This window comes from Rhamphochromis longiceps, linkage group LG7 (assembly GCF_057381845.1).
Source record: "Rhamphochromis longiceps isolate RC_006_pf linkage group LG7, R_longiceps_female_GT1.1, whole genome shotgun sequence".
In the NCBI taxonomy this organism is placed as follows: domain Eukaryota; kingdom Metazoa; phylum Chordata; class Actinopteri; order Cichliformes; family Cichlidae; genus Rhamphochromis; species Rhamphochromis longiceps.
Genome location: NC_140563.1, coordinates 7,963,963 through 7,987,229, shown reverse-complemented (window position 1 = coordinate 7,987,229; position 23,267 = coordinate 7,963,963). Strand labels below are relative to the sequence as shown.

Here is a 23,267-nt window from a genome sequence, read left to right as displayed (position 1 = left end):
TTAAGCGATTATTTTTTTCAGTACTGGTTGATGTAATCAGTTTGGAGGAGGAGTGTTCTCTAAAGAGCCAACAGCTCTAAAATGCATCACTAAGAGATTCCTCAGATGAAAAAAAAACTGCCTCAGAGCCAGTTTGACTCCAAAGTGGTACACAGAGACTTATTAGAAGATAGAAATTTCTTTTGGTTATACATATTTTAGGAATATCCCTGACTGACTCTTCATTGTGCGCGTGTGTGTCTTAGGTGCAGCTGCTCGTGTCAGAGCAGGATGTAGAGAACTACAAGCAGATCAAGTCGGATCTGGACCAGCTGCGTCTGACCGTTGAGAAGTCAGAGCTGTGGGTGGAGAAGAGTGTAGTCTACACCGGTGAAGAACTTGCTGCCAAGATGGCCAAAGAGCCAAACACTGAGGTGCTGTGCTCGTATTTAAAAGTAAAGCATCTAGAAGCAACATCTAAAAGTAACGTTTTAGAATTGGATATGACATTTTCAGCTCTCTCAGAAATTACTGTTTGTGTTAAATGGGCCATCAGTAATTCTTCTGCACTGTAAATGGTTTCGATGATTGTTGTTTTTTCTTCACAGCTAATGAAAAAGTCCAACTGTTCTGTTAGCTTAATTAGTAAAAAATGTCTGACTTCACAGGGAACTGCATTTAGGCACTTGTGTGTGACAAATTTTTATTTTTACTGTTATTTTTAGAGCATCTCCGTGAGTGCTGGAAGTCTTTGAACACACTTTAATAACTCACTGAGATGGGATAAGATTGTTTCATATTAAAAACAGACCTGTTTTAAAGTGGACATTGAGCACAACTGTTTTCACATGTCTCATGTCTCTCTCAGGAGGCTGTTCTGAGCCCAGTGCAGGATGGGGAAAGTAAACCTCAGATTGACGGTAACAAGGCAAACAACTATAAAATAGTAAAAGAGGTGCGCTGCACATCCTTATCTCAAGTGTGTTCCTGTAAAATGTCTGTTGGGCTCTTGTGCATCTGAGAAAAAAATTTGTGGGTCTCATCTATAGATCCTGCTGCGGCTCAGTAAGCTGTGTTACGGCAACAAGAAGAGTCGCGTGCAGCAGCAGAGGCTGCTGAAGAACATGGGAGCTCATACAGTGGTGCTGGACCTGCTGCAGATCCCTTATGAGAAGGTAAGCCGTGTACACAACAGCCAGTTCAATGATTTTCTGCTTCACTCTGTGTGCAACATAGTTACTGGATGTCTTCCTGATTCTCTAATCATCTTTTATTTCCCCGGTGCCATGTTCTCACAGAGTGATGACAAGATGAATGACATCATGACCCTGGCACATACATTTCTCCAAAACTTTTGCAAAGGAAACCATCAGAATCAAGTTCTCCTACATAAACAGCTGAACCTCTTCCTCACTCCAGGGGTGTGTAGACATGACTATGCTCCACTTTTTCTCATGCTGGCATACCTTTGGGTGTCCTCTTTCTAGTAGTGCGACAGCCGTATGGTTTCTTTTGATGAATGATTCAGTGTGCCGTTTAAGTGAACGTTATCATCTTCATAACTTCTGCTTTTCTCCAGCTGCTGGAAGCTGAGACGATGCGCCACATCTTTATGAACAACTACCAGCTGTGCAATGAGATCAGTGAGCGGGTGGTCCATCATTTTGTCCACTGCATCGAAACGCACGGAAGACATGTTCAGTACCTCAAGTTTTTGCAAACCATTGTGAAGGCTGATACAAAATATGTAAAGAAATGTCAGGACAAAGTCATGACAGAGGTTTGTTTTTATTGTTTGTTTTTTGTGTGAAAAATGGGAAAAAATAATCTTATGAACAGGAAACACTCATGTGGAAGTTCTCCAAATCAGTTATCATGTATTTTTCTTAATAACTGCAGCCACTCATCTAACTGGTTATTTAAATTTAACATGTGACAGATTGTTATTACTAATCATAACATTTCATGTTTGGTTTTCACTGAACTTGAGAAGATGAGAATACTTGCGCACTACACAAAGAATCAATTATAAATTGAAAGGCTTTTTTTGATGCTTACTTTTAAATGAATGCCGGTGTGCGAGACTCTTCCTTAAACCTTTCTTCTTCTTGGGTTCTCTGTTTGCGTTTCCAGCTGGTGAACGCTGGTGAGGACGTGCTGGTGTTCTACAACGACCGCTCGTCTTTCCAGGTGTTGTTGCAAATGATGGGCTCTGAGCGGGAGCGGGCCGATGAGTATGGAGCTCTGGCGTATCATAACACACTCGTGGAGCTGCTGGCTGCCTGTACCGAGGGAAAGAACGTCTACACTGAGCTGAAATGCAATTCCCTGCTGCCGCTGGATGACATTGTTAAAGTTGTCACTGATGTGAATTGCATACCAGAGGTAGTGACCAGATAGTTTTACGACACAATAAGAATACACATTGAGGTGTAGGGTAAAGATAAATAATATCGCCATCCTTCTGTAAAGACATTTTTGGTTATGTTTCAGTGCTGTGTGCCTTCAAAAACTAATTGGACATTGCTTTTTCTAATTTCTCGCCCTAAGGTCAAAACTGCTTATGTGAACTTTGTGAATCACTGCTATGTGGACACAGAGGTCGAAATGAAGGAGATCTACACCTCCTCCCATATCTGGAAGCTCTTTGATAATTTCCTGGTGGACATGGCCAGTGTAAGTCAGGTTCATTCACCTCTTTTTCTTTCCTTATGAGCCTGTGTATGTGTCAAGACTATTGCATAAGAAATGATAATAGACATATTCCTCTTCATGATTTTTGTAATTTAGGTGTGCAACACTACAACGGAGCGTAGCCATGCAGATCTAGCCCTGGAGAAGTATGTGACGGAGACGGTGATGGCCATTGTCAAGGGTTTCTTCAGCTCTCAGTTCTCTGTTAATCACTCTAACCTACAGGTATCTCTTCACCCCTGACAAGCATGCAAATGTCATGGATTTGGATAACTTTATGGTGAACATATTTAATAAAGATTGAGTTATTTTTTTTTTTAGCAGTAATGCAGTAATGACCTCAGAGACATTCAATTTTCAAGTCATGCCATCTGATTGTTCCTCTGTATTTCTCTGTGGTTATGCCTTTTTAAGTTAAAGCATCCTGCTAGTTCTTCTTCTTCTTTTATTTAACATGTAGACAAACCAGTCTATCTTCATCAAGCTCCTCCAGTCAGCCTTCCGGATTTACAACTGCACATGGCTCAGCTCAGCTCAGAAGGCTAATATTGAGAGTTGTATCAAAACACTGTCCGATGTGGGTGAGTGATGCAACTTTGCTCTTCAGCCTCGATAGGAGATGGTTTCATTACTTCACATTCACTGTATATTTAAAAAGTTTTAATCCATATCTTACAGTGCATATGCTGATCTGAATTTTTACCAATATTTATTGCTGTAATGTTGCTTTTCAATTGTCCTTTATTTTACTTATTATATGACATAATCGTGCGCAGCACAGTTCCATTGTCCTTTGCTGGATCAGCCAAAGTTAGGCTTTGGTTGCATTTGAGGTTGAAACATATTTGAAAAAGAGATCTTTCACAACACCTCCACGCAGTCCTATAAAAACTAAGTACACCCTGTGACTCAGTAGCTTGAGGAACCGCTTTTAGCAGCTATACCTTGAAGTAACTAGTTTCTGTATGACTTTAACAATCTCTGACATCATTGTGGAAGAATTTTGCCCCGTTCTTTTTTTTTTTTTTTTTTTTTTTTTTTTTTTTTTTTTTTTTACAGTGTTGCTTCACTCCATTGACGTTTGCAAGCAGTACTTGGTGTGTGCTTAGTTTTCCATAGGGCTGCATAGAGTCCTGTGAAAGCCTCCCTTTTCGCATGACTGTAAAGTTAAGCTCACAATGACATCTCCTACATGTTCTACGTGTTCTTCCTTCAGCTAAGGCACGGTCCATAGCCATCCCTGTTGATCTGGACAGCCAGGTCAACACTTTGTCTCTCAAGTTCCATAGTAATATGGTGCAGCGGGCAGCTAAAGATTGGAGGATCTCTGCACGTACACGACCTCGCAAGGAGCCACTGGGTGGGCCTGACTATAAGAACATCATAGAGAAGCTGCAGGTGAACCTTTATTCTAACACTGGGAGTCTACATCTATGCTAGCAGCTCTGACACTGCAGTGCTTTGAGTCTATGATAATGTGCAACATGCTCAAGAAGGAATATTAGGCAAATGAACATTTTGATCTAACGACTGTGCTAAGCTGTTAGAATTTATCCTCTGGGTATATAGAAAGTTTCAATAGTCACAGTAGTGGCCTGACAAACTGACATTGCCATCCCTTGAAATTACGTAATGTATGAACATGCATGCTCATCAGCACTACAGTCTCTGCTGCAGCATTTTTAATGCATCTGTTGTGTTGTGCAGGGGGTTGTGTCCCATCTGGAGGAGCAGTTCAGTCCAAAGGTTCAGGCAGAGTTTTCTGTGCTGGTGGATGTTCTGCACAGCCCAGAACTGCTGTTTCCAGAGCCTGCTCGTTTACGCTGTGAGGGTGGAGCTTTTATGTCCAAGTAAGCAGCTCTCTATAAACTGTCCTTAGAACAAAGACAGCCTGCAGGCCACATTTTAAAGTGTTTGTCTGACCATTGGGAAAACTAGCAGCATGACTAAGTTAGTATTTGGAGTTATTTGCAGTTTTTGACAATGTTTTTTTCACCTTTTTATCAGCTGTGTAGATGCTGGAAAAGTCAAAAAAGAATAAACTTGCAAAACACACTTTAAATGATAAATGAACATCATTGCATAGAGCCACATTCAGCTTTAAATGAAGTGAATGAGAGCATGGTAGCAAAAAAGTCAGTATTTGTGGCAGTGGCCTGCATGAATTGACAAATACATTTTGTAAAAAATACTCAGACACATCATCAAACCTCTGAGGGTGCTCTCACTATTTCTTCTCTATGACACCCTCTGGGAACAGAGAGAGGGAGATTTCACCTGCGGTGATCATTAAAGCGTGGCCTTGTTTTGTGAGCAAGCGAGTGCATTAACCAGAAACCAAAATGATGCAGCAACTCTTATCGCTCTTCCAGACTAATCAAACACACCAAGAAGCTGATGGACAAAGAGGATAAATTGTGTCTGAAGATCCTGAAGACGCTCAGAGAGATGCTGGAAAAGAAGGAAAGCTTTGAGCAATCTGTGAGTACATGACACTTTAGGTGACTTTAACAAGTTCACCAAGTGAATGGTTTTAGGATGTCACATTCACCTTTGCATACAAGTTACATTACGTGAGTGAGAACATCCAAAAGTTTGCTTTGGATTTATCCTCAACTTCATGTGTTGGCAATGCTGTGCTCCTATAGCAGTGCAGCGTAGTGCTTGTTTTCTCTCAGGTCTGTCAGCCCAGAGCCCAGACTCCCCTTCATCAGTATGCTGTGGGCCTTTCTGTGTTACATAAGGCAGGGAGGCACTTGAGGACACACTCACACTGAGAGGGAGAAAAGGAAGGAGGAAGTAAAGGAAGGAGGAGGTGGTGGTGGGGGAACGCACTGAACAAACAAATCAATACTGCAGCGAGTTGGGGGTACAGGAGCCCCTGTCCTGCTGCACCTCCCTCTCAGCCAGAGGCCCGGGAAGTGAATGACTAGAGTTGGTAGGATGACACGCAAATTTGTGTAGAGGAGACTCAAAGAGGTGGCTACGTGTGCGAGAGCGCGCATGTTTGTTCACATTGACAGGGGTGGAAGGTGAGGGCCAAAGTACAAAAACATCAAGCCTGTAATTACTTCTTGCTCCAGCTGTGTGGCGAGAGAAGGTGCCAGTCTGAAGTTCACACAGGATGCACCGTTCCTGTAAAAGACCTTTTATCAGTTCGCACAAAAACATGACATGGCCTGTTTTAATCGTCCACTGCTTTGCTCAGTTTGCAGCTCCATTTGTCTTGTTTTAAAGAAAAGTGGTAGGAAAGCACGTTTGCATGTTTCATGCATGCATGTGATTATTATTAGTCCACTTAAGGCACAGCTTATTAAAGCAGAACAAATGTATGTTCTTTTACCTTCTATTTCAGTATAATGGTATTACTAATACTGTCAGGACTACGTTGCTCAATATAGTACACGGCAACTTGTTTGACTTCCAGCTGCTTGAGGAGTCAGAGTTTTGCTTTTCCTTTTTGTGTTTGTATTGTGTGTCAGTCAGCCAAGCTATGTGTTTTTTTTTTTTGTTTTTGTTTTTTTGGAGCGCTTTTTTTATTTTTTTTATTTGAAAGGCAAATGATTCAACAGTTGTGTGGAACAAGATAAGAGGAATTCAAAGTGGAAAAACAGTCACTTTTTTTTAAAAGCGGCTTGGAGAAGCCAGACAGTGCGGTAACGATATGTGAAATGTCAGTTTGTGTAGGTGTGCATGAGTGTGCTCGAGCATGTATTTGCGGCCTCTCTTTGTCATATCCGCGTAGCCCTGAGTGTGGAGCTGCAGCCTTACTGCACGAGAGAGAGAGAAAAACGATTGATGGAAATAATGAGAGAGAGAGGGAGGCAGGCAGGCAAGCAGACAGACAAAAACAGAAGGAGAGAGACAGAGTGACAGCAAAGGCAGTAGAGGTTGGTGGCTCCCCTGGGGTGCAATGAGTGGGTGGAGGAGAGTGAGTGAAAGAGATGGAGGGAGAGTCATTGAGGGAGCGAGGGAAGCAGCCATGTGAGGAGCCATGTGAGTGAAAGAGAAAAAAAAGTGGGCAGCGGCTGCAGGGATAGGGATTGGAGAGAAGCAGAGTCTGCTCAGTCCATGAGGAGACAGGGCAGGGGGTGCGCTTACGTAACAGCCTGCAGTGGCTGAGCCAGCGTCACGTGTACCACCACGTTCTCCCTCCCTCCCTGCTTACTCTCACTCTCCTGTCCGCTTGCTGCCTCTGTCTTCCTCCTTTGCTCCCTCTACGCTTTATCTTAGTCTGTGGCAGTCTGTCTGCCCGCCTGAGTATTATAATTTTATTTTTTTTGTCTCGCTCACACCTGCTCCCACCCAGGCCCTGCTCAGGTGTTTGCCTTGATCAGAGAGGGCAAGATCTGCAGTAACTGCACAGAGATGTGTTGGCTCTGGCTGCTGCATGTCACTTGTTTTGGCTGTCAGTAAAAGGCCACTTTAAATGTTTGTGCTCTCACTTGCCCTCAGGAAGTCTGTGTTGTATTGTTCGGGGTAAAAAGTTTAGTGATTTATTTAGCTTTCTTTCCTTTTCTAAGGTGGATATCAGTCAGGACTACTTATAAAAATAAACAAATAAATAAATAGAAAACCTAATGATCTGCACTTTTCTTTTCTTTCCTTTTTTTTTTTTTTTTTTTTTAAATGACATCAGAAACAGCAGTATGCGACATTACGTGATGGCAGAGCTTCAGTTCATCCTTTGTCATTTTTTTTTTTTTTTTTTTTTTAATAAATAGGACAGGGGGAATGAATGAGAGAAAGAGGGGGAGAGAAAGAAAGAAAACCAAAGGGGAGAAGAGACGGTGAGAAGGGGGGGGAAGAGAGAGAAAAAAAAAAAAAGAACTCCTGGGTCACCTGTATGGAGAAAAAAAAAACAAACAAACAAAAAAAACAAACAGAGGAGACAGCAAACAACAAAGAGTAACATAATAATAGAGAAAACAAAGCACCATCACAATAAACTAGCTAGTCATAGATATCAATATTTACTAAATAATAAACGATATTGTGCAGCACGCAAGATAGACAGCGCACAGTGTGCTTTGAGGCAGCAGCCAAGAAAGCTTTAGTCCGCGTCTGTGAATACCCATGTGTGCATACCTGTGTGGATCAGCATGCTTGCATTCCAAAGGTTTCTCCATGTAATGATCTGCTAGGGAGTGTGGGGGGGCCACAGCCCCGTCCTCCAGGGTGTGAAGCGGGTATGGAGGAGATCAAAACTCCAGACATCCAGAGGCCCCCAGAACACAAGAGACCATGGAAGACCAACAGAGGGGCAGCCGCGCCACTGTTCCAGTAAGAGCTGAGGAGAGTCCCAGATGAGGGCTCGCCCAGCAGCCGCGGAGCAGAAGTCAGGGGGAGTTGCAGTGACGCGCCCGTGAGCTCCGCCGGCCCCCAGCTGTGCCTGAGTGACCGAGCCCCAGGCCGAGAGGCCGGGGGCACCCCACCTCCAAAGGGGCCCGAGCGAGCCCCAGGCCCCAGGCCCCGACAAGCGGCCGCCAAGGAGTGAGCCGGTGTGTACCCGGACGCCCACCCCCAGACACAAAGAACCACCAACACACCGACACCTGAGGGAGTCCGCCACCGGCAGGGGAAGTGGTGGTGGGTGGAGATAGGCCTCCAAACCTTGGAGGGCCTGAGGTGTCCCCAGAGAGGTGGCGTCTGATACCCAACCTGACATATAGACACAGACATACAGGCACACACAGACACAAACATCCATTCCCACCCTCATGCTCTCATATGCACTCACTCCACACTCAACCAACGTGGAGACAGACATAAAGAGACGCTGTACACACAATCACACTCCCCAAGCGTACTCTACAAACCGGGTCTAGGTACCCTTGCCCCTGGAGGGGGGAATTGCACCCAGACCCAGGTGGTGTTACCCTTTTCCCTGCGGTGGGGAGAGGCAGACCACCCCGACTCCGCAGCAGCAGGGAGGCCCCACACCCCAGACCGCAGTCGGACGGCCAACTCCTCCTACTAGCCCTCCCGCTCCAGCAGGCCGCAGAGAATGGGGGTGGGAGAAGACTCCAAACCTCCCTCCACCCGCTCATTGTAGTGTTGATGCATATGTGTTCTAAGGTGCAATTAAAACCCAGGAGGGCATGGAGCTACCTGCCAAGGAGCAGCAGGTAAGCGCATAGTCTCTCCTGCTAGCCCTCAATGACTAAGTGTATTTAAAATTGAGAGGTGGGCAACGACGTCAGGGGTGAGGTATACACCCTGATGGTGATTTGGACTCCGTGATTGTGCCCACCCCCAAGATCCTATATGTATGTGTAATGAGAGTGTGAATAATGTGAATGTCTAAGTTGTGGGATAAAATTGAGGCAGAGGCAGCCAGAAGGGGACGGGGGGGGGACGGGGGGGGTAGCCTCCTCTGCACCCTGGTGACATACCCCCACTCCAAGGCCCTGCATGTGTGGGTGGTTGTGGAGGAGCGGGAAGAGGGAGGCAGCTGGAGATGGGGAGGGAAGGAAGGGAGGGGCAGGTAACCCCTCCCTGGGGCCAGCTCCCCCGCTGACCCCAGTAGGCACTCCCACCCTCCGCGACCCGCCAGGGAAGGGGGGCCCAGGCCCATCAGACCGGGGCCCAGTGCAGTAGCGCCCCCCGGCTCCACAGAGCCCTGGACAGTCCACCCAACCCCACCACAGAGAAAACTGCACCCACCCCACCATCCACACATCTTCCAGACTACATAAGACGGTAAACGCCCAGGCTGAGATCTTCCTCCACCTCTCCTGTATCTCCCCCTCCTGCAGAGAGTTCCTGAAGAGAAGAAAGCTCCTGCAAGATGTGACCATCCCCCCCACCAGTTGAAGAGCCCCCCAGGCGGCTCGACGCACCGGCGGCACCCTGCTCCAGGGCCGGGCCCCCATGCACCCACCCGCCCACAACCCCGGCAACACACCAACCAGGACCCAAGCCCCCGAGGCCCGGCCCGGGCCCCAGCCCAGAGACGGAGCGCCCCCAGAACCTCACGCCCATCCCGGACCCACCCAGGGGCAGCCAGGTTGCCAGGTCAGTAACCCACGTCCGTCAGCACAGACCCTCCCCTAGCCCCGCTGCACGCAGCCGCGAGGAAACAGTCACCTGAGAGCCAACAGAGCCCCCAACCGGACGTGACCGCTACCCCGGGTTGAGCTCCCCAAGGAAGATGCCTCCGGGGAACCCCCCGACGCCCTAAGCCTGTCCCTACCCCCTCACCTATCACAACAGTGAAGGCGGGACCAAACTATGACCCCCCACCCCCACTAGGTGATGGAGCTGATAAAAGGGGCCCAGAGCAATTGATCTAATGTGGTGGCAGAGGCTGTGTCAAGACTAATGTAATCTAATAGATAATTTCTATATTGGTTAGAATTAAGATTATTTTTATTTTTCCAGTTCATGAGGACTGTTTTCTTGGCTATGCATAGGGCAGTGAAGATCATATGGGCTATATTCTTTTCTGAAGTGACATTATCTAAGCTGCCCAGTAGACACACTAAGGGGGAAGTTGGGATGTTACATTTCAGACACTTTTCTTTCCTTTAATGAAGTGAAGCAATTCTCCAAAACTGCTGAGCACTGTAGATTTTAATGGCACACATTTGATGCCAGCCAGTATTTACAACGCAAGGAAACGCTCATGTGTTTTTTAATAGTTTTTTTTCGCCAACAATGGGAGCCTGTATTTAAGATATTTTTTAAATTGATATAGACGTATGCATAAGTATGTAAACAAGTGACATAGGAATAAAAAACCAGCTAATTATATAATCTAAACCACTCTCACGTGGTTTCTTTTTCCTCTCTCTATCACACTCATCTGTCATTCACACGATGTCGGTCTGTCTCTCATTCTGTCTTGCTTGCCAAGTTTCACACCACCTGCCCAAGGCAAAGCAGATTTACAGATTACCACCCTCTCGATGCTAAGCGCATCACACACAAACGCACACGTAGATGCAAGGACTCAGACTCACACACACTCCCAGGCATGCAGTGTCATGCTGGCTTGCCCTGCGTGAGCTCATACTGCAGGCCTTTCCTTGTTTGTCTGTCTGATGGGAATCATGATGGACCATGCCTTTAGGTTTTCTAGGTGGAGAGGGTCAGGCAGGCAGAGAGCTGCGTGAGCTCATGCGTACATTGTAAAGGTTGACCTTTGGCTGGACTCTGGCTGAGACAGCATGCTGAGTTGAGTCAGAAAGTTGGAGATTGCAGAGGTCTAACCAAAATAGTTTTGATTTGTGAAGTTTAACTTATCTAATACAAAAAAAGTGTTTATTTTGCTGCGTGAACTTGTGCTGAGGAGGTTCTACTCAGTTCCTCTTGCCCTTGCTTCCCTCGATCCATCAGCCAGGTGTCTGTTAGGGGAGCATTATGCTTTGGTTTCCATGGCGATGAGGGATTAGAACACGTTGTTTTGTCTAGTCTGGCCGTGACTGGGCGCTGGAGGTCTGTGTACACCATGTAGAGATGCCTCCAGAACTGGAGCACGATGCCTGCTGAACTCTTTTAGTTCCAAGCAGAGAGAGACAGAGAGAAAGTTTCACTTGTACTGCAAGAAGATATCCTTCTAGAATCTAAAACACTGAATTATACTTATTTGAACTTAGAAATAATCTTCCTGTGGGTTGAGCAAAAATATTTCAGTTGCTCCAGTTGTTCTTATAAAACCTTGAACATGGGTGGATAATTATTTTTAACCCTGTGTAGCTTTATAAAATCTGCAAGTTGAAGATGCTTGAAACTAGACCATCACGTTCATTTGTCGGACTCCTTTCTTGTTTAGTTCTGGCTGAAAAATTACTTTTAAATCACTGATTTACCTTGACACGAGCAACATAACAAATGTATTATGTGTGCAATGAGATTATTTACCTTTGAGATTTTCTAAAAAGAGATTGTCTTTATTTTTAGCATGCAGGAATTTTGAGGTTTTGAGTTACCTACGTATGGTATCTAAGTGTTTCTATGAATCTCAGTGGTTTTCAGTGTAAACAGAGTTTCACAAGTTCATAGTGTGTTGTTAGGTCACTTGTAGTCTGAGAGGCACATGACAAGAAAAGAGCCGGAATGACATGAATTTGAAATTGTGTTTGCGTTTATTGCTCATAGCTGGTGGACAACACGACACAAACCATCCAGTGATGATATAATACTCAAGACAAACAAGAGTCTGGTGAAGAACACTGTGTGTTTCAGTTAGCGTTCAGTATCTGCTTCAGTTTTTGATTCATTTCTTATGTCATGGTATCTCACATGTGCTCACACCTCTGTTAAAGCCTTTTATTACAGGGTGGACAAAAAAATGCTTTATTAACCATTTATCCTTAGAAGGATCTGAGCACCTGAACCGTATTTGATTGGAATAAATGCAATATTCCTTACTCTGTCTCTCAAAAATAAACGTCAGCGTCTCGAGGGTGTGTCATCAGTAACCAGCAGCTTAGAATAAGGGAAAAGTTTGATCCGCTGCAATTGATAGACTCAAAGTCCGTGGATCACAAAAATCAGATGGCCCCATGCTCTCTGAGAACCATGAGTGATTCTGCCAAATGTAATCTTATTTTTATGCTGATGTAATTTTTCAGAAGCCTCATGGCTGAAACATAAGCTCTCAAAAATTATTATGTTTTCCCCATGCTTGCCTTTTTATGTCGACTAAATTGCCCGAGTTCCAGTGAGGCAGGCAAAACAGATGAGCCTTGTTTGCCAGTCAGCTTATCTTCAGCATCATAGTCTCCTTAATAAACTCAATCAGTACATAATGATATTAGTGAATAACACATAACACGTCCACCGTAAACCCGCTGGTTAAAAGTCAGGCCTTCCCTAAAGCAGACCTGTTACTGAATGCTTGTTTACTTGTTTATGCTTGTATTTCCCTGAATCGTTCTCACCAATTGCTCTCACATGTGGGCTTAATTTGTTTTGCTGATGTGCTTGTTTGTTGGGTAAAAGCATTTCATGCGCTGTGGAACTGCAGCTTGAAATCATAAATGGCACCACTTGATGCGCGTGTGTCTTCCAGGATTCCAGATACCATTTGTAACCTCTTGGCCTTGCACGCAGCGCTCCACAGCTACTTCTGAACATGTCATATTCAGCAGCAGGTAAAAGAGATGGGATGAAATGCAAATATGCAGACATGGTTCACCCTAATGGACTTGACTAATGGCAAGAGTTTTAGGTAATCCTGAGCTCATCCAGCCACAATTTCACCAAAGAATGATGAACCCAGTGATCTCAGTTATGGGTGGCAGTTGCACACCACCCTATGTTCCCTCGTGTTTTGTTTTTCATCTGCGCTCCTGTTGTGTTTGTGGTAGAATAGCAGAAAAATGTGAAATAATGAAATACATTTTAATTTATTTTCTTTTTAAAAAAGAATAAATATCTTGGAGAAAACACTTTATAAAACATATTGATATGGATTTTATTATGACAGGTTCCCACTTTAAGCTTTTCATTTCTCCTTCAGCTCCAAGCTCGCCTTAGAGACAACAGAAATTTTTATTAGATTGCATGCAGCGCGTGCTTTTAAACTGTACATGATAAGATCGAATTTCCCTTTGAGTTTTTGTATAACAGAAGGTAGATTTTCAGTTTGACACAGTACTGATCAGTGTATTTACTGAAGTAACATAAGCTTTGTGATGGTGAAGTTGTTGGTCTCTCACAGCCTGTGGGGAAACTGTGCTATGCCACTGTGTGCTTGAGTCATTCTGTTCATAAAAGACCGACTCGGATTCCTCTGTGGAGGAAAAAAGTAAGACTGTTAGTCTTCCACCCCTCTCATCTCAACCTTGTTTGGGGAACATTGTCCTCCTGCACTGCCTGACACGCTGCTGCAGTTGACCTTATCAGAGCTCAGCAGCTCTAACTTCTCCATCCAGGCAGTGTATGTCCTGGTTTACAGCTGCTACTGCCCTCTGATGCCTGCATGAGTTTTCAGACCACCTAAAGAAGCACAGAACAGGCGGTGTCTTTTTATCCATGCTTCTCACCGGAGTTACAGGAATCTGTAGACAGCAGAGCTGCGAGAGGTGGTGGGGGGGAGTGAAGCTGGAGGTGGGGATCGGCAGCTCATCCTCAGCTTGGACACCAGAGCCGCAGTGTGGCGTGCCGGTGCACATTTTAAAACACCACGACTGTCTGCTCATTGCTAGGTTTTGTTTGTTCCTCTCCTCCTCCTCCTGCCACCCTCCTCTTACTTTTGTCAGTTCTCTCTCTCTCTCTCTCTCTCTCTCTCTCTCTCTCTCTCTCTCTCTCTCTCTCTCTCTCTCTCTCTCTCTTGCTCCCCCCCCCCCCCCCCCCTCTCTCTCTCGGCTCTTACATCACCTGACTAGAGTTTTTCTTGTCAATGCAGCAACAAGCAGATGAGTCAGGCAGGGCTGACTCTTCTCTACTGCCATCCTGCTTCCTCTATCCTCTCCTTTCTCTCTGCAGACCTAGCAGTGTGCTGGCTGCAGTGTGTGCCAGCACACTGCATCACCCAGAAGGGAGACAAAAAAATCCCCCCAAAAACCTGTCACCACCCCCACCTTTCAACTTCTCCCTACAAGAGGGAAAAGGGGAAAGTCAAACATGTTTAGTTTGCAAGGGAGCATGCAGTGGGATGCATTGCCTTATAGAGTGTAGTGCTGAGGTTGGAGATGCACTGGGATTGTGTCTGTGTAGTGGTGTGTGGAAATGAGAGACACTGACTCAATGGATCCTCACCTTCAGTTCAAGAAGTGTGTGCGTGCACGTGTGTGTGTACGTGCGTGTGGGTGTCTATGTGGGTGTGTGTCTGTGTTTCTGTGAGACATCTCAGCCAGACAGTGCAGGCAGACAAGTGTCTCTGCTGACTGCAGATGAGATAGAGTGTTTACTGACACAGGGAGCATCAGCTACACGTGCTCATCCACATCTTTGCTCTTCGGTACACTTAGTTTGAGGATGCTTAGCTGAACTGTATCTGGCCAGCCTCTGTGATGAGACATAGAGGTACCTCGTTTGCCTGATGCCTTGATATTGTATAATTAGACCTTTTCTTTTTTAAGGTTGCAGTTTGGAGCTTTTTTTTTTAAAAAAAGAAATCCCATTATTTCTGCTTGATAATTCAGTTTCATTTTGGATGAACCACACTACATTTGACACATCCAAATGCACCCAAAATTTTATAAGAAGCAACTACTTACAACTTACAATGGCAGCTACACAAATGAGTCATATACATCTGAATACTAATTAGCTGTATGTGTCAGCTTTAAAGGAGGTGTGACAATCACAGCAGGGAAACTTGCAAAGGAACAAAGAGACCAGATAATTGCTGAACTGCTGGTGCGTCAGTCACAAACTGCAAAATTCTGAAATGTATAATAAAGGAAATGCATTTATTTTCATGCAAGTATTAGGATAAATGGAATGGGAAAAATTTCCATTAAATGTCTATAGGGTTGTAGGTCAGGTGAGGTGAGGTGACTTGTCTAACCAACAATGCCAGTCAGTGAATAAATCAATCCTTCTTTGTATAGGACCTTTCATGAAGGTTGACGCAGTTCAAAGTGCTTCATAGATGATTCAACATAAAAGCTACATAAAAAGAATTAAAAGTACCAAATATAAAACAAGATTTACAATATAAGTAAACTAAAAGGACAGTTAAAGAAAGAAATTGGTTGTTACTAATCGTTCAGAGCACGCACCAAATATTCACATTATTGAAGCAGGAGTCAGAACTTTTACTTAAACTTTGAATTAATTAATGTTAACACCTAATGAACAATTTCAGCTTTTAGTTATTTTATAGCCTAAAGGTTGCATAATTACAGCCTAAAAATGATCACATATATTCAAAACTATTAGGTACACCTGTTCAGCTGCTTGGTAATGCAAATATCTCATCAGCCAGTCATGTGGCAGCGACCTGATGGCAACCTGCCCGATGTTCAATCTTACGTCCTTCTGACTTTCCTTCTGAGTCTTTGGAAGTCTTTGCACTTCCACTGGATCTCTGGACTACAAACTCTCTCTCTACTTTTAAATTGTGTCTTAAAACCCATCCATTCAGAATTGCATATTCTTCACCATGACTCCGTCTTAGTCTATTTTTATCTTACTTAGCTTTTATACTTACATACTTTATCTTATGTTTTTATTTTGTTGTACTAATGTAAGGTGACCTTGAGGATCCTCAACAGGCGCCTATAAATAAAATGTATTATCATTATTATTATAAACGGAGCATCAGAATGGAGAGAAATGGCGATATAGGTGACTTTTTCTGCACAACCACCCAGAGCGATTACAGAGACTGTTCTGCTGATGCCAGAGCTCAGAGGAGAATGGTCAGACTGCTTCAAGTTGATAGGAAGGCAACAAATACTGATTCATTACAATAAGTAGGGCTGTGCGATTATTGTCAAAATTAACTGACAAAAAACTGACAGAGCAAAAAAAAATATTTCTCTTTCACTTAAACATAACACTGTTTTTGCATCCAAGTTGCGCTACATTCCTGTTCATTTACAAATCTTTGCATCAAAAGAAAATGTATCCTCGTTTGCGTAAATTCGGTGCATCGCTTGGAAGAAAACTAAATTTGTTGGACCTGCATGAGTGATGTAGCATAGTAATTTACTGTTGTGAGATCTATCTCTTTTTCTCCTGCAACATTTTGCAAGTTTTTCCATCTTGAAAACCCCCCAAATGCATTCCTGAAGCTTTCAATAGTAAAAATGTTTAGTGAACGCTTTGTGTTAGTGATTTCAGTACATCTTTGTTAGCAAAGTGGTGTGCCATACAGCCTCATTTTTATGAATGTCTGTGTTGATGTTGAGCAATTCAGGTTAGCAACCATTGCATTGCTTCTCTTGTCCTTCATGCATTAATTATACTAATTATTTGGTGGTAAGTTTTCAGGCCGCTGGTTATGTTAGTTGTGTTGCTTTGTGGCACAGAAACAACTCTACAACACTCTTTGTATATAATCTCTTCTTGGTCAATGTCACTAACCCTAAATCCGCTTTGCTAAGCTCTTCACCTTCTACTGTGTCAGTCATTCGATTTTTTAAATATATCTGTCTTTTTACATTGTGTTATCGGTCTAGACTAGTCCAGGAAGCTTCAGGCTTCGTAATGCAGTGAACAGTTGTGATTGGATGTGGTTCAGCGCTGATTTAGTCAGGTGGGGGAGTGCCTCATTTTGTTTTTGCTTTGCGTTCGATTTAAATAACACATTTTCAAGACTGTCTGTGTTTAAATGTGGGAAGCCAAAATTGTGTCCCTACAACCAACCTATACACAACGCAAAACACATCAAGCACATCGAAGCAGTTGGGCTACAGCCACAGAAGACCACACTGGGTGCCACTCCTGTCAGCTAAAAACAGGAAACTGAGGCTACAATTTGCACAGGTTAACTAAAATCTGACGATAGAAGATTGGCTAAACATTGTATGCTTGGCATAAACAACATGAAAGCATGGGTCCATCTTGCCTCGTATCAGCAGTTAAGGCTTGTGGTGGTGGTCTAGTAGTATAGGATATTTTCTTTGCACACTCTAGGCTCTAGGAACAATTTGTTTAACACCACAGCCTACCCGAGTACTATTTCTAGCCATGTCTATCCCTTAATGACCACAGTGCACCAATCTTCGGATGGCTTCTCACAGCAGAATAATGTGGCATGCCACAGAGCTCGGATCATCTCAGACTGGTTTCTTGAACATGACAATTAGTTCACTGTACACAAATAGTCTCCAAAGTCACCGGATCTCAATCACATGGAGCACCTTTGGGACTAGGAGGAACAGGAGAGTTGCATCATGATGACAATGTTTCCAGCACCCTGCTGAATCTATAGCATGAAAAATTAGGAGTTCTGATGGCAAAAGGGGGGTCTAACCTGGCACAAGCAGAGTGTAACACATCAAGTGTATTCAGTTGTTATTTTGACAGGCACCTGCCTTTCTGCTAGCCTGCTAACACGTTTCCATGGAAACCATACATGGCTGCTTACAGCCCATTAATTTTAACTCCACCCCTTACCCATCTCTTCTTGAAGTCTTTTGATCAATACCAGTGGTAAGGTGTCATGAAACAAGGCCTTGATGCGTTGTTGGATTACCATAGAAACAGGTGCTGACCACATGTAGTGTTCATACATACTTTATCTTCCCTTTATATTTCCTTCTTTTCATCCATCCATCGCTCTCCCTGTTGTTCTTTAAAAATAGGTGGTGAAATGTACAATGCAAGTCATCCACCTGCCAATCACACACTTTGATTACACAACCACTGAAGGGCGATTGTCGCCGTGAATCTTTTAATCTCATTTCTGCTCATCTGCGTCAAATGTCGCAGACACAGAGAGATGTTTATTCGAAAGAAAATAAATGCAGTTATTAAATAAATGAGCTGCTAGAGGCAAGCTGGTGTTGTGCAATGCATTACTTTATACATATGCATCAGTAATCCTTGCACGCAAATGACCACATTCTGTATAACCTTTTTCCACTTGTTTTCACTTGCATGCTTATGTGCACACGGTGTGTGTGTGTGTGTGTGTGTGTGTGTGTGTGTGTGTGTGTGTGTGTGTGTGTGTGTGTGTGTGTGTGTGTGTGTGTGTGTGTGTGTAAGAAGCACAGTGTGGTCCTATTTTGCACAATAAGAGAGGGAAAACTAGCCTCATCCCAAATAGTTTGGGGTAAGATCAGCGGTTCATCATGTCAGTTTAAAAATTTAACTGTTTGGAGACTTTCATTGCCGACTAATATTAACTAAAAATAAAAGTAACATCTGTCATCATTTATGGTTGCTTTTCTCCAAACACACCCTGGCTGCTATCTCGGAATCTCTCATAAATGCTCAGATAGGATCAAGATATTGGACAACATTATAACCGTCATGCTCTCTCAAGCTCCAATTTCTTTGTTGATAAGAGCATTGTCATACTGCAAACCACTGCTTCCATCAAGGCAGAAATGTGTCATGGGATGATGGCGATGATTCCTATTAGGTGAAATGAGATGAAATCTGCTCAGCCCTCTGAGAGATGATCGGATGGATTTCATGCCAATGAATGCACCTTACCACAAATGTTCCCTTCTTAAGATTTGTCCTTCATTTTGATCATTTTTATAGTTATTCCTCTTTCCCTTTCTGTAAAGGGGAAAAAAAGCTTTATCAAAATCTATTAAATATGTGTGAATTTCCTAGTTTAAAGCTCATACTCAGTCAGACTTTTAAATGGATTTAACATTATGATTTCTGTCTCCACAGGGAAACGACTTGAGAAAGATTCTCCTCACACGCTACTTTGGAAATCAAAAGCTCCTCTCCAAGTCAGAGCTCGGGAGTGGAAACAGCTCATCTGGTGGCTTTGTCAAGCAGTCACCTGGAGGTACCGAGAACCCCAAATAAACTGAGTAGATGCTGCAATAACTACTCACAGCCGAGGAAACAACAGGAACTAAAATGACAGTGCTCTGTTTCTTAGGCAGTATGCTGTTTGACAATTGTTGGCAGACATAAGAGGTTTATAATGCATCCCACAAATATTCGGTCCAGGCAGGTGTGGAATATAGTAGATGAGCATAACAAATAATCAAACATTTGTAAAGTTTTTCCTGTTCAATTTCTCAAAAAGAGATTATTTCTATCTACAATTATTTATATATGGTATGTGCATGCATGGAAAGCCAGAGGCAGGGAGAGCAGCAGCACAAAAATAACCAGGCAACATACATGAGACTAACTCAGAAAGAGCATGAGAAGCAGAAGCTAGAATTTAAATTTCTACATCATTGCAGGAGGTTCTCCCATGGTAGACGCTGACAAGCCAGCCACCACTGTTTCGGATATTCAGTGTCTTTTGGACAATGTTGGGGCAACAGAGATGGTAATTGAACTCATCGTCAACACCAAGAATGATCGACTGTTTAAGGAGAGCATCGAGCTGGGCATTGCCCTTCTCAGGGGTGGAAACACACAGATACAGGTTGGCTTCACAGATACACGAATCCTGTACTTCTCCTCCACATGTTTTAGAAGTATACTCATGGCCATTTTTGCTCCCAACTAGAACTCATTCTACAGCCAACTGAACAAGCAGAAAAAGTCCGAGAGGTTCTTCAAGGTTTTCTACGACCGCATGCGTTTGGCCCAGCAGGAGATTCGAGCCACCGTGTCAGTCAACATGTTTGAAGTCACCTGCAAAAGAAGGGACGATGACAGTGATGTCAGTAGTATCAGGGTTAAAAAAGGTACCGTTCGGTGATGGTGTATTTTTAATTTTTTTCACATTATTGACTTATTAGAGCAAAAACGCCACATAATGTCCAGATAACGTTTGTGAGCTCAAAATGCAGCTAACCACTGTGTCAAAATGTCAAAGGGAGGCTGAAAGTAAGTAAGCAAAGTTCATTAGAAGTGAATCACCTCTGTTATAATGTCAGAGGTACCTAGCGATGAGGATTTAAAAGTGCAATACTGAGTCATGAGGCTCACGTCCTCAGCACATCCAGGCATTTCCATAGAAAGAGCGAATTAAAAAGCCACAGACTGGAAAAAAGTAATGCTTTTACAGTGTTTGAGGTCTACAAGTTTAGTTTAGTTTAAAACAGTTGTAGTGGATAAATCCACAATGATTTTTGTAGCTCTGCTGACTTCTGTTGAAACTGTTGTTCCCAGTTTAAGCAGTCACATGTCTGAAGCATGTGACAGCCCACATTGCAATCCTATCAAAAGGCCATTGTATCAAGTTTGAGTGTTTTTATGCTACAGAAACCCACTAAATTGTTGCCTGCTTGTCAGTGAACGTCTGTAAATAAATAAATATATATATATACACACATATCAATTTCTCTTGAATACAATTGCCGCACTTATGAATGGAAGCAATTTGCTCCTGCCCTGCAGTTAAACAGTGAATCGTGTTGTGTGTCTGTTTGTGTGTGTGTGTGTTTTTTTTTTTTTTTCAATAAATCCTTTCTTTGTAGGGAAAGATTCTGGGCTTCACATGAGGGACGACATGCGAGGGCAGCTAAAAGAAGCCTCCTCAGTGACCTCAAAGGCCTTCTCAGCCTTCAGAAAAGAGCTGGACCCTGACCTTGAAGGCCTCGGCCAAAACAGTGAGATAATCGGTACTGAGGAGGCATCGGAAGACACTCAGATGAGCCCGGCTGTATCTATCATGAAACCAATCCTGCGTTACCTACAGCTGCTCTGTGAGAACCACAATTCAAAGCTGCAGGTACTGATGCTCTGTGAACTTTGCCCTTCTAAGTCCAGTCATTAAAATGACCGCTGATTGATTTTTTTTTTTTCCTGCTCTGAATCCAGAACTTTCTGCGCAGTCAGAACAACAAGACTAACTACAATCTGGTGTGTGAGACTCTTCAGTTCTTGGACTGCATTTGTGGGAGCACCACTGGAGGCCTAGGGCTGCTGGGACTTTATATAAATGAGTATAATGTGGATCTGATTCTCCAAACGTTGGAAACCATTACAGAGTATTGCCAGGGGCCCTGCCATGAAAACCAGGTAGGAGGAGGGTGGCTGGTTAGTTGAGAGAAAATGCTCGATTTATTGGATAGTCAAGTTGTCAACATATTTATTTAATAGAGCCTAATACTGTGAATATATTTGAAAAATTGTTCATCTTTTCCTAAATGTGAAGCATCATACAGTATCGTTAAACCTGTAGCGAAAAGCTTTTCTTATTTCATGTGTTCAAGTCCAGTCAAGTTGAGAATACAGGAAACAGGAAATTTCTGGTTTCGAACCAGCTGAGCAGCTGGGGCCTTTCTGTATGGAGTTTGGATGTTACGCCTGTGTCTGTGTTGGTTTCTAATTAGAAGGAGGAGGAAATCTGGTGATTCTAAATCTACTGTTGGTGTGAATATGAGCATAAATGTCTGTCTACAGTGGACCTGGTCACTTTGTGATCACACCGCTGTTTTAATCATGAGCTGTGGTGTAGTAAGCCGTCTTAAACTATCTTTTATTTGGATTTACCTGTAAAGCACAGACACTTTCTTCTGATGAATTATATTAATGATTTTCTTTTTGTAATGTAGCCAACACTGACTACAGCATGTCCATTTTTTTTCTTTTCCAGAGCTGTATAGCTAAACATGAGTCAAATGGTATTGATATTATTATAGCACTGATTGTCAACGCCATCAACCCCCTGGGTAAGGATCGCCTGGACCTGGTGCTGCAACTCAAGGTGAGCAGTAGTTGTATGAGAGGTCTGGGAGGCAACACATTTCCATTACCCTATTATATACTTGCATTGCTGCATAGTATTAATTAAATATAGATAACAATTGTGCAATGATGAAAAAGGCAATGGGGCAAATAAAGCCCATGTTTACTGGCTGTCTGACTGCAGATGTCTTTAGTAGTACAACCCTTTAGTCGAATCACAGCACTCTGAAAAAACTGCATCTGACCAGTATTGTTGGTTTTTTTCCTTTCAATTATTCAGCTTTGTGTAACTGATCAAAATATAAAAGCTGATTATTTTGAAACGTGTATCATAGAACAATGCCTCCAAGCTCCTGCTAGCTATCATGGAGAGCTGCCATGACAGTGAGAACGCAGAGAAGATTCTCTACAAGATGAGACCCACTGAATTGGTGAGTGTGGTCATGCATGCACACAAACTACACCTGACGTGTGGTGCAAAAACGGTGACTTCTAAAACACTTTTGCTTCAGGTGGATGTCATGAAGGACGCCTACAAACAGGGTTTGCAGAGTGAAGACGACGATGACGGCATGGGAGACGAGATCAAACCTAAAGATGTCGGACACAACATTTACATCCTGGCCCACCAGGTAAAAGAAAAGATTAAACTTGAGTTAGTCTAAAGTGGTCAGACAAACAGAGGAAATGCAGTGATGCTTTAGTCTAATGACCACTGGGCCAGTGCAGTGCAGGAGTGCCAAGTGATGGAGGAGTGCTTCTCTGAATGAACTGCTCTGACAGTTTTCTGAAATGAGTTTTTGTGTTGTGACATTGGCTCTACTGACAGATAGGCTTTAGGCGTTTTCACTGAGGCAGGTAGTCGCTGCACAACTAAATACACATGGTTTGCTTTGTCCAGGGATCAGGAACGAGGGAATGAGGAAGGAGTACTGTACCCCTGAGAAATTTGTTTTTGTTCTAAATGTGTGTGTCCATCTGACGTTTCTCAGTCTTTGTCTACGCTGTTTGTAAGTTGTTGAGAGCAAGCCAAGTCTTGTGGGTTTTCACTTCTGTCTCTTTAGAGCAAAGTGTCAGACAGGATATTTTGGTCTACAGAGCAGACGAGTTTCATCATGACAAGGAAGTGTGCATGTTTGTTTTTTTTGTTAGTTTTTTTTTTTTTTATGTTTGACTTTTAAAAAAATAACCTTTCAGCTTAAAACAGGAATCAGAATCAGAATCAGAATCAGAATACTTTATTGATCCCTGGGGGAAATTATTTTTTGTTACAGTGCTCCATTTTAAACCAACATTAAGACAAGACAGACAATACGCTAACTAAGAATAGTACAATATATACATATATATACATACATACATACATAAGTCACTTATAAATAAATATTTGGAAAAGAAACATGTGTAGC

General features: G+C 43.2%; 1 protein-coding gene across 1 annotated transcript in view; it reads left to right on the top strand.

Annotated features, from left to right (window-relative positions):
- itpr2 (inositol 1,4,5-trisphosphate receptor, type 2) overlaps window positions 1-23,267 on the top strand; it is a 62,666-nt gene that overhangs the window by 18,690 nt on the left and 20,709 nt on the right. Inside the window, exons 26-45 of the mRNA XM_085411886.1 lie at window positions 246-413; window positions 848-934; window positions 1,029-1,154; window positions 1,278-1,400; window positions 1,559-1,759; window positions 2,113-2,364; window positions 2,530-2,655; window positions 2,770-2,898; window positions 3,134-3,254; window positions 3,890-4,071; window positions 4,381-4,523; window positions 5,046-5,154; window positions 18,928-19,048; window positions 19,458-19,645; window positions 19,730-19,910; window positions 20,646-20,899; window positions 20,989-21,189; window positions 21,767-21,877; window positions 22,194-22,289; window positions 22,371-22,490. Of these exons, the coding sequence (XP_085268012.1) occupies window positions 246-413; window positions 848-934; window positions 1,029-1,154; window positions 1,278-1,400; window positions 1,559-1,759; window positions 2,113-2,364; window positions 2,530-2,655; window positions 2,770-2,898; window positions 3,134-3,254; window positions 3,890-4,071; window positions 4,381-4,523; window positions 5,046-5,154; window positions 18,928-19,048; window positions 19,458-19,645; window positions 19,730-19,910; window positions 20,646-20,899; window positions 20,989-21,189; window positions 21,767-21,877; window positions 22,194-22,289; window positions 22,371-22,490 (3,039 nt within the window). The remainder of the gene's footprint in view (window positions 1-245; window positions 414-847; window positions 935-1,028; window positions 1,155-1,277; window positions 1,401-1,558; window positions 1,760-2,112; window positions 2,365-2,529; window positions 2,656-2,769; window positions 2,899-3,133; window positions 3,255-3,889; window positions 4,072-4,380; window positions 4,524-5,045; window positions 5,155-18,927; window positions 19,049-19,457; window positions 19,646-19,729; window positions 19,911-20,645; window positions 20,900-20,988; window positions 21,190-21,766; window positions 21,878-22,193; window positions 22,290-22,370; window positions 22,491-23,267) is intronic.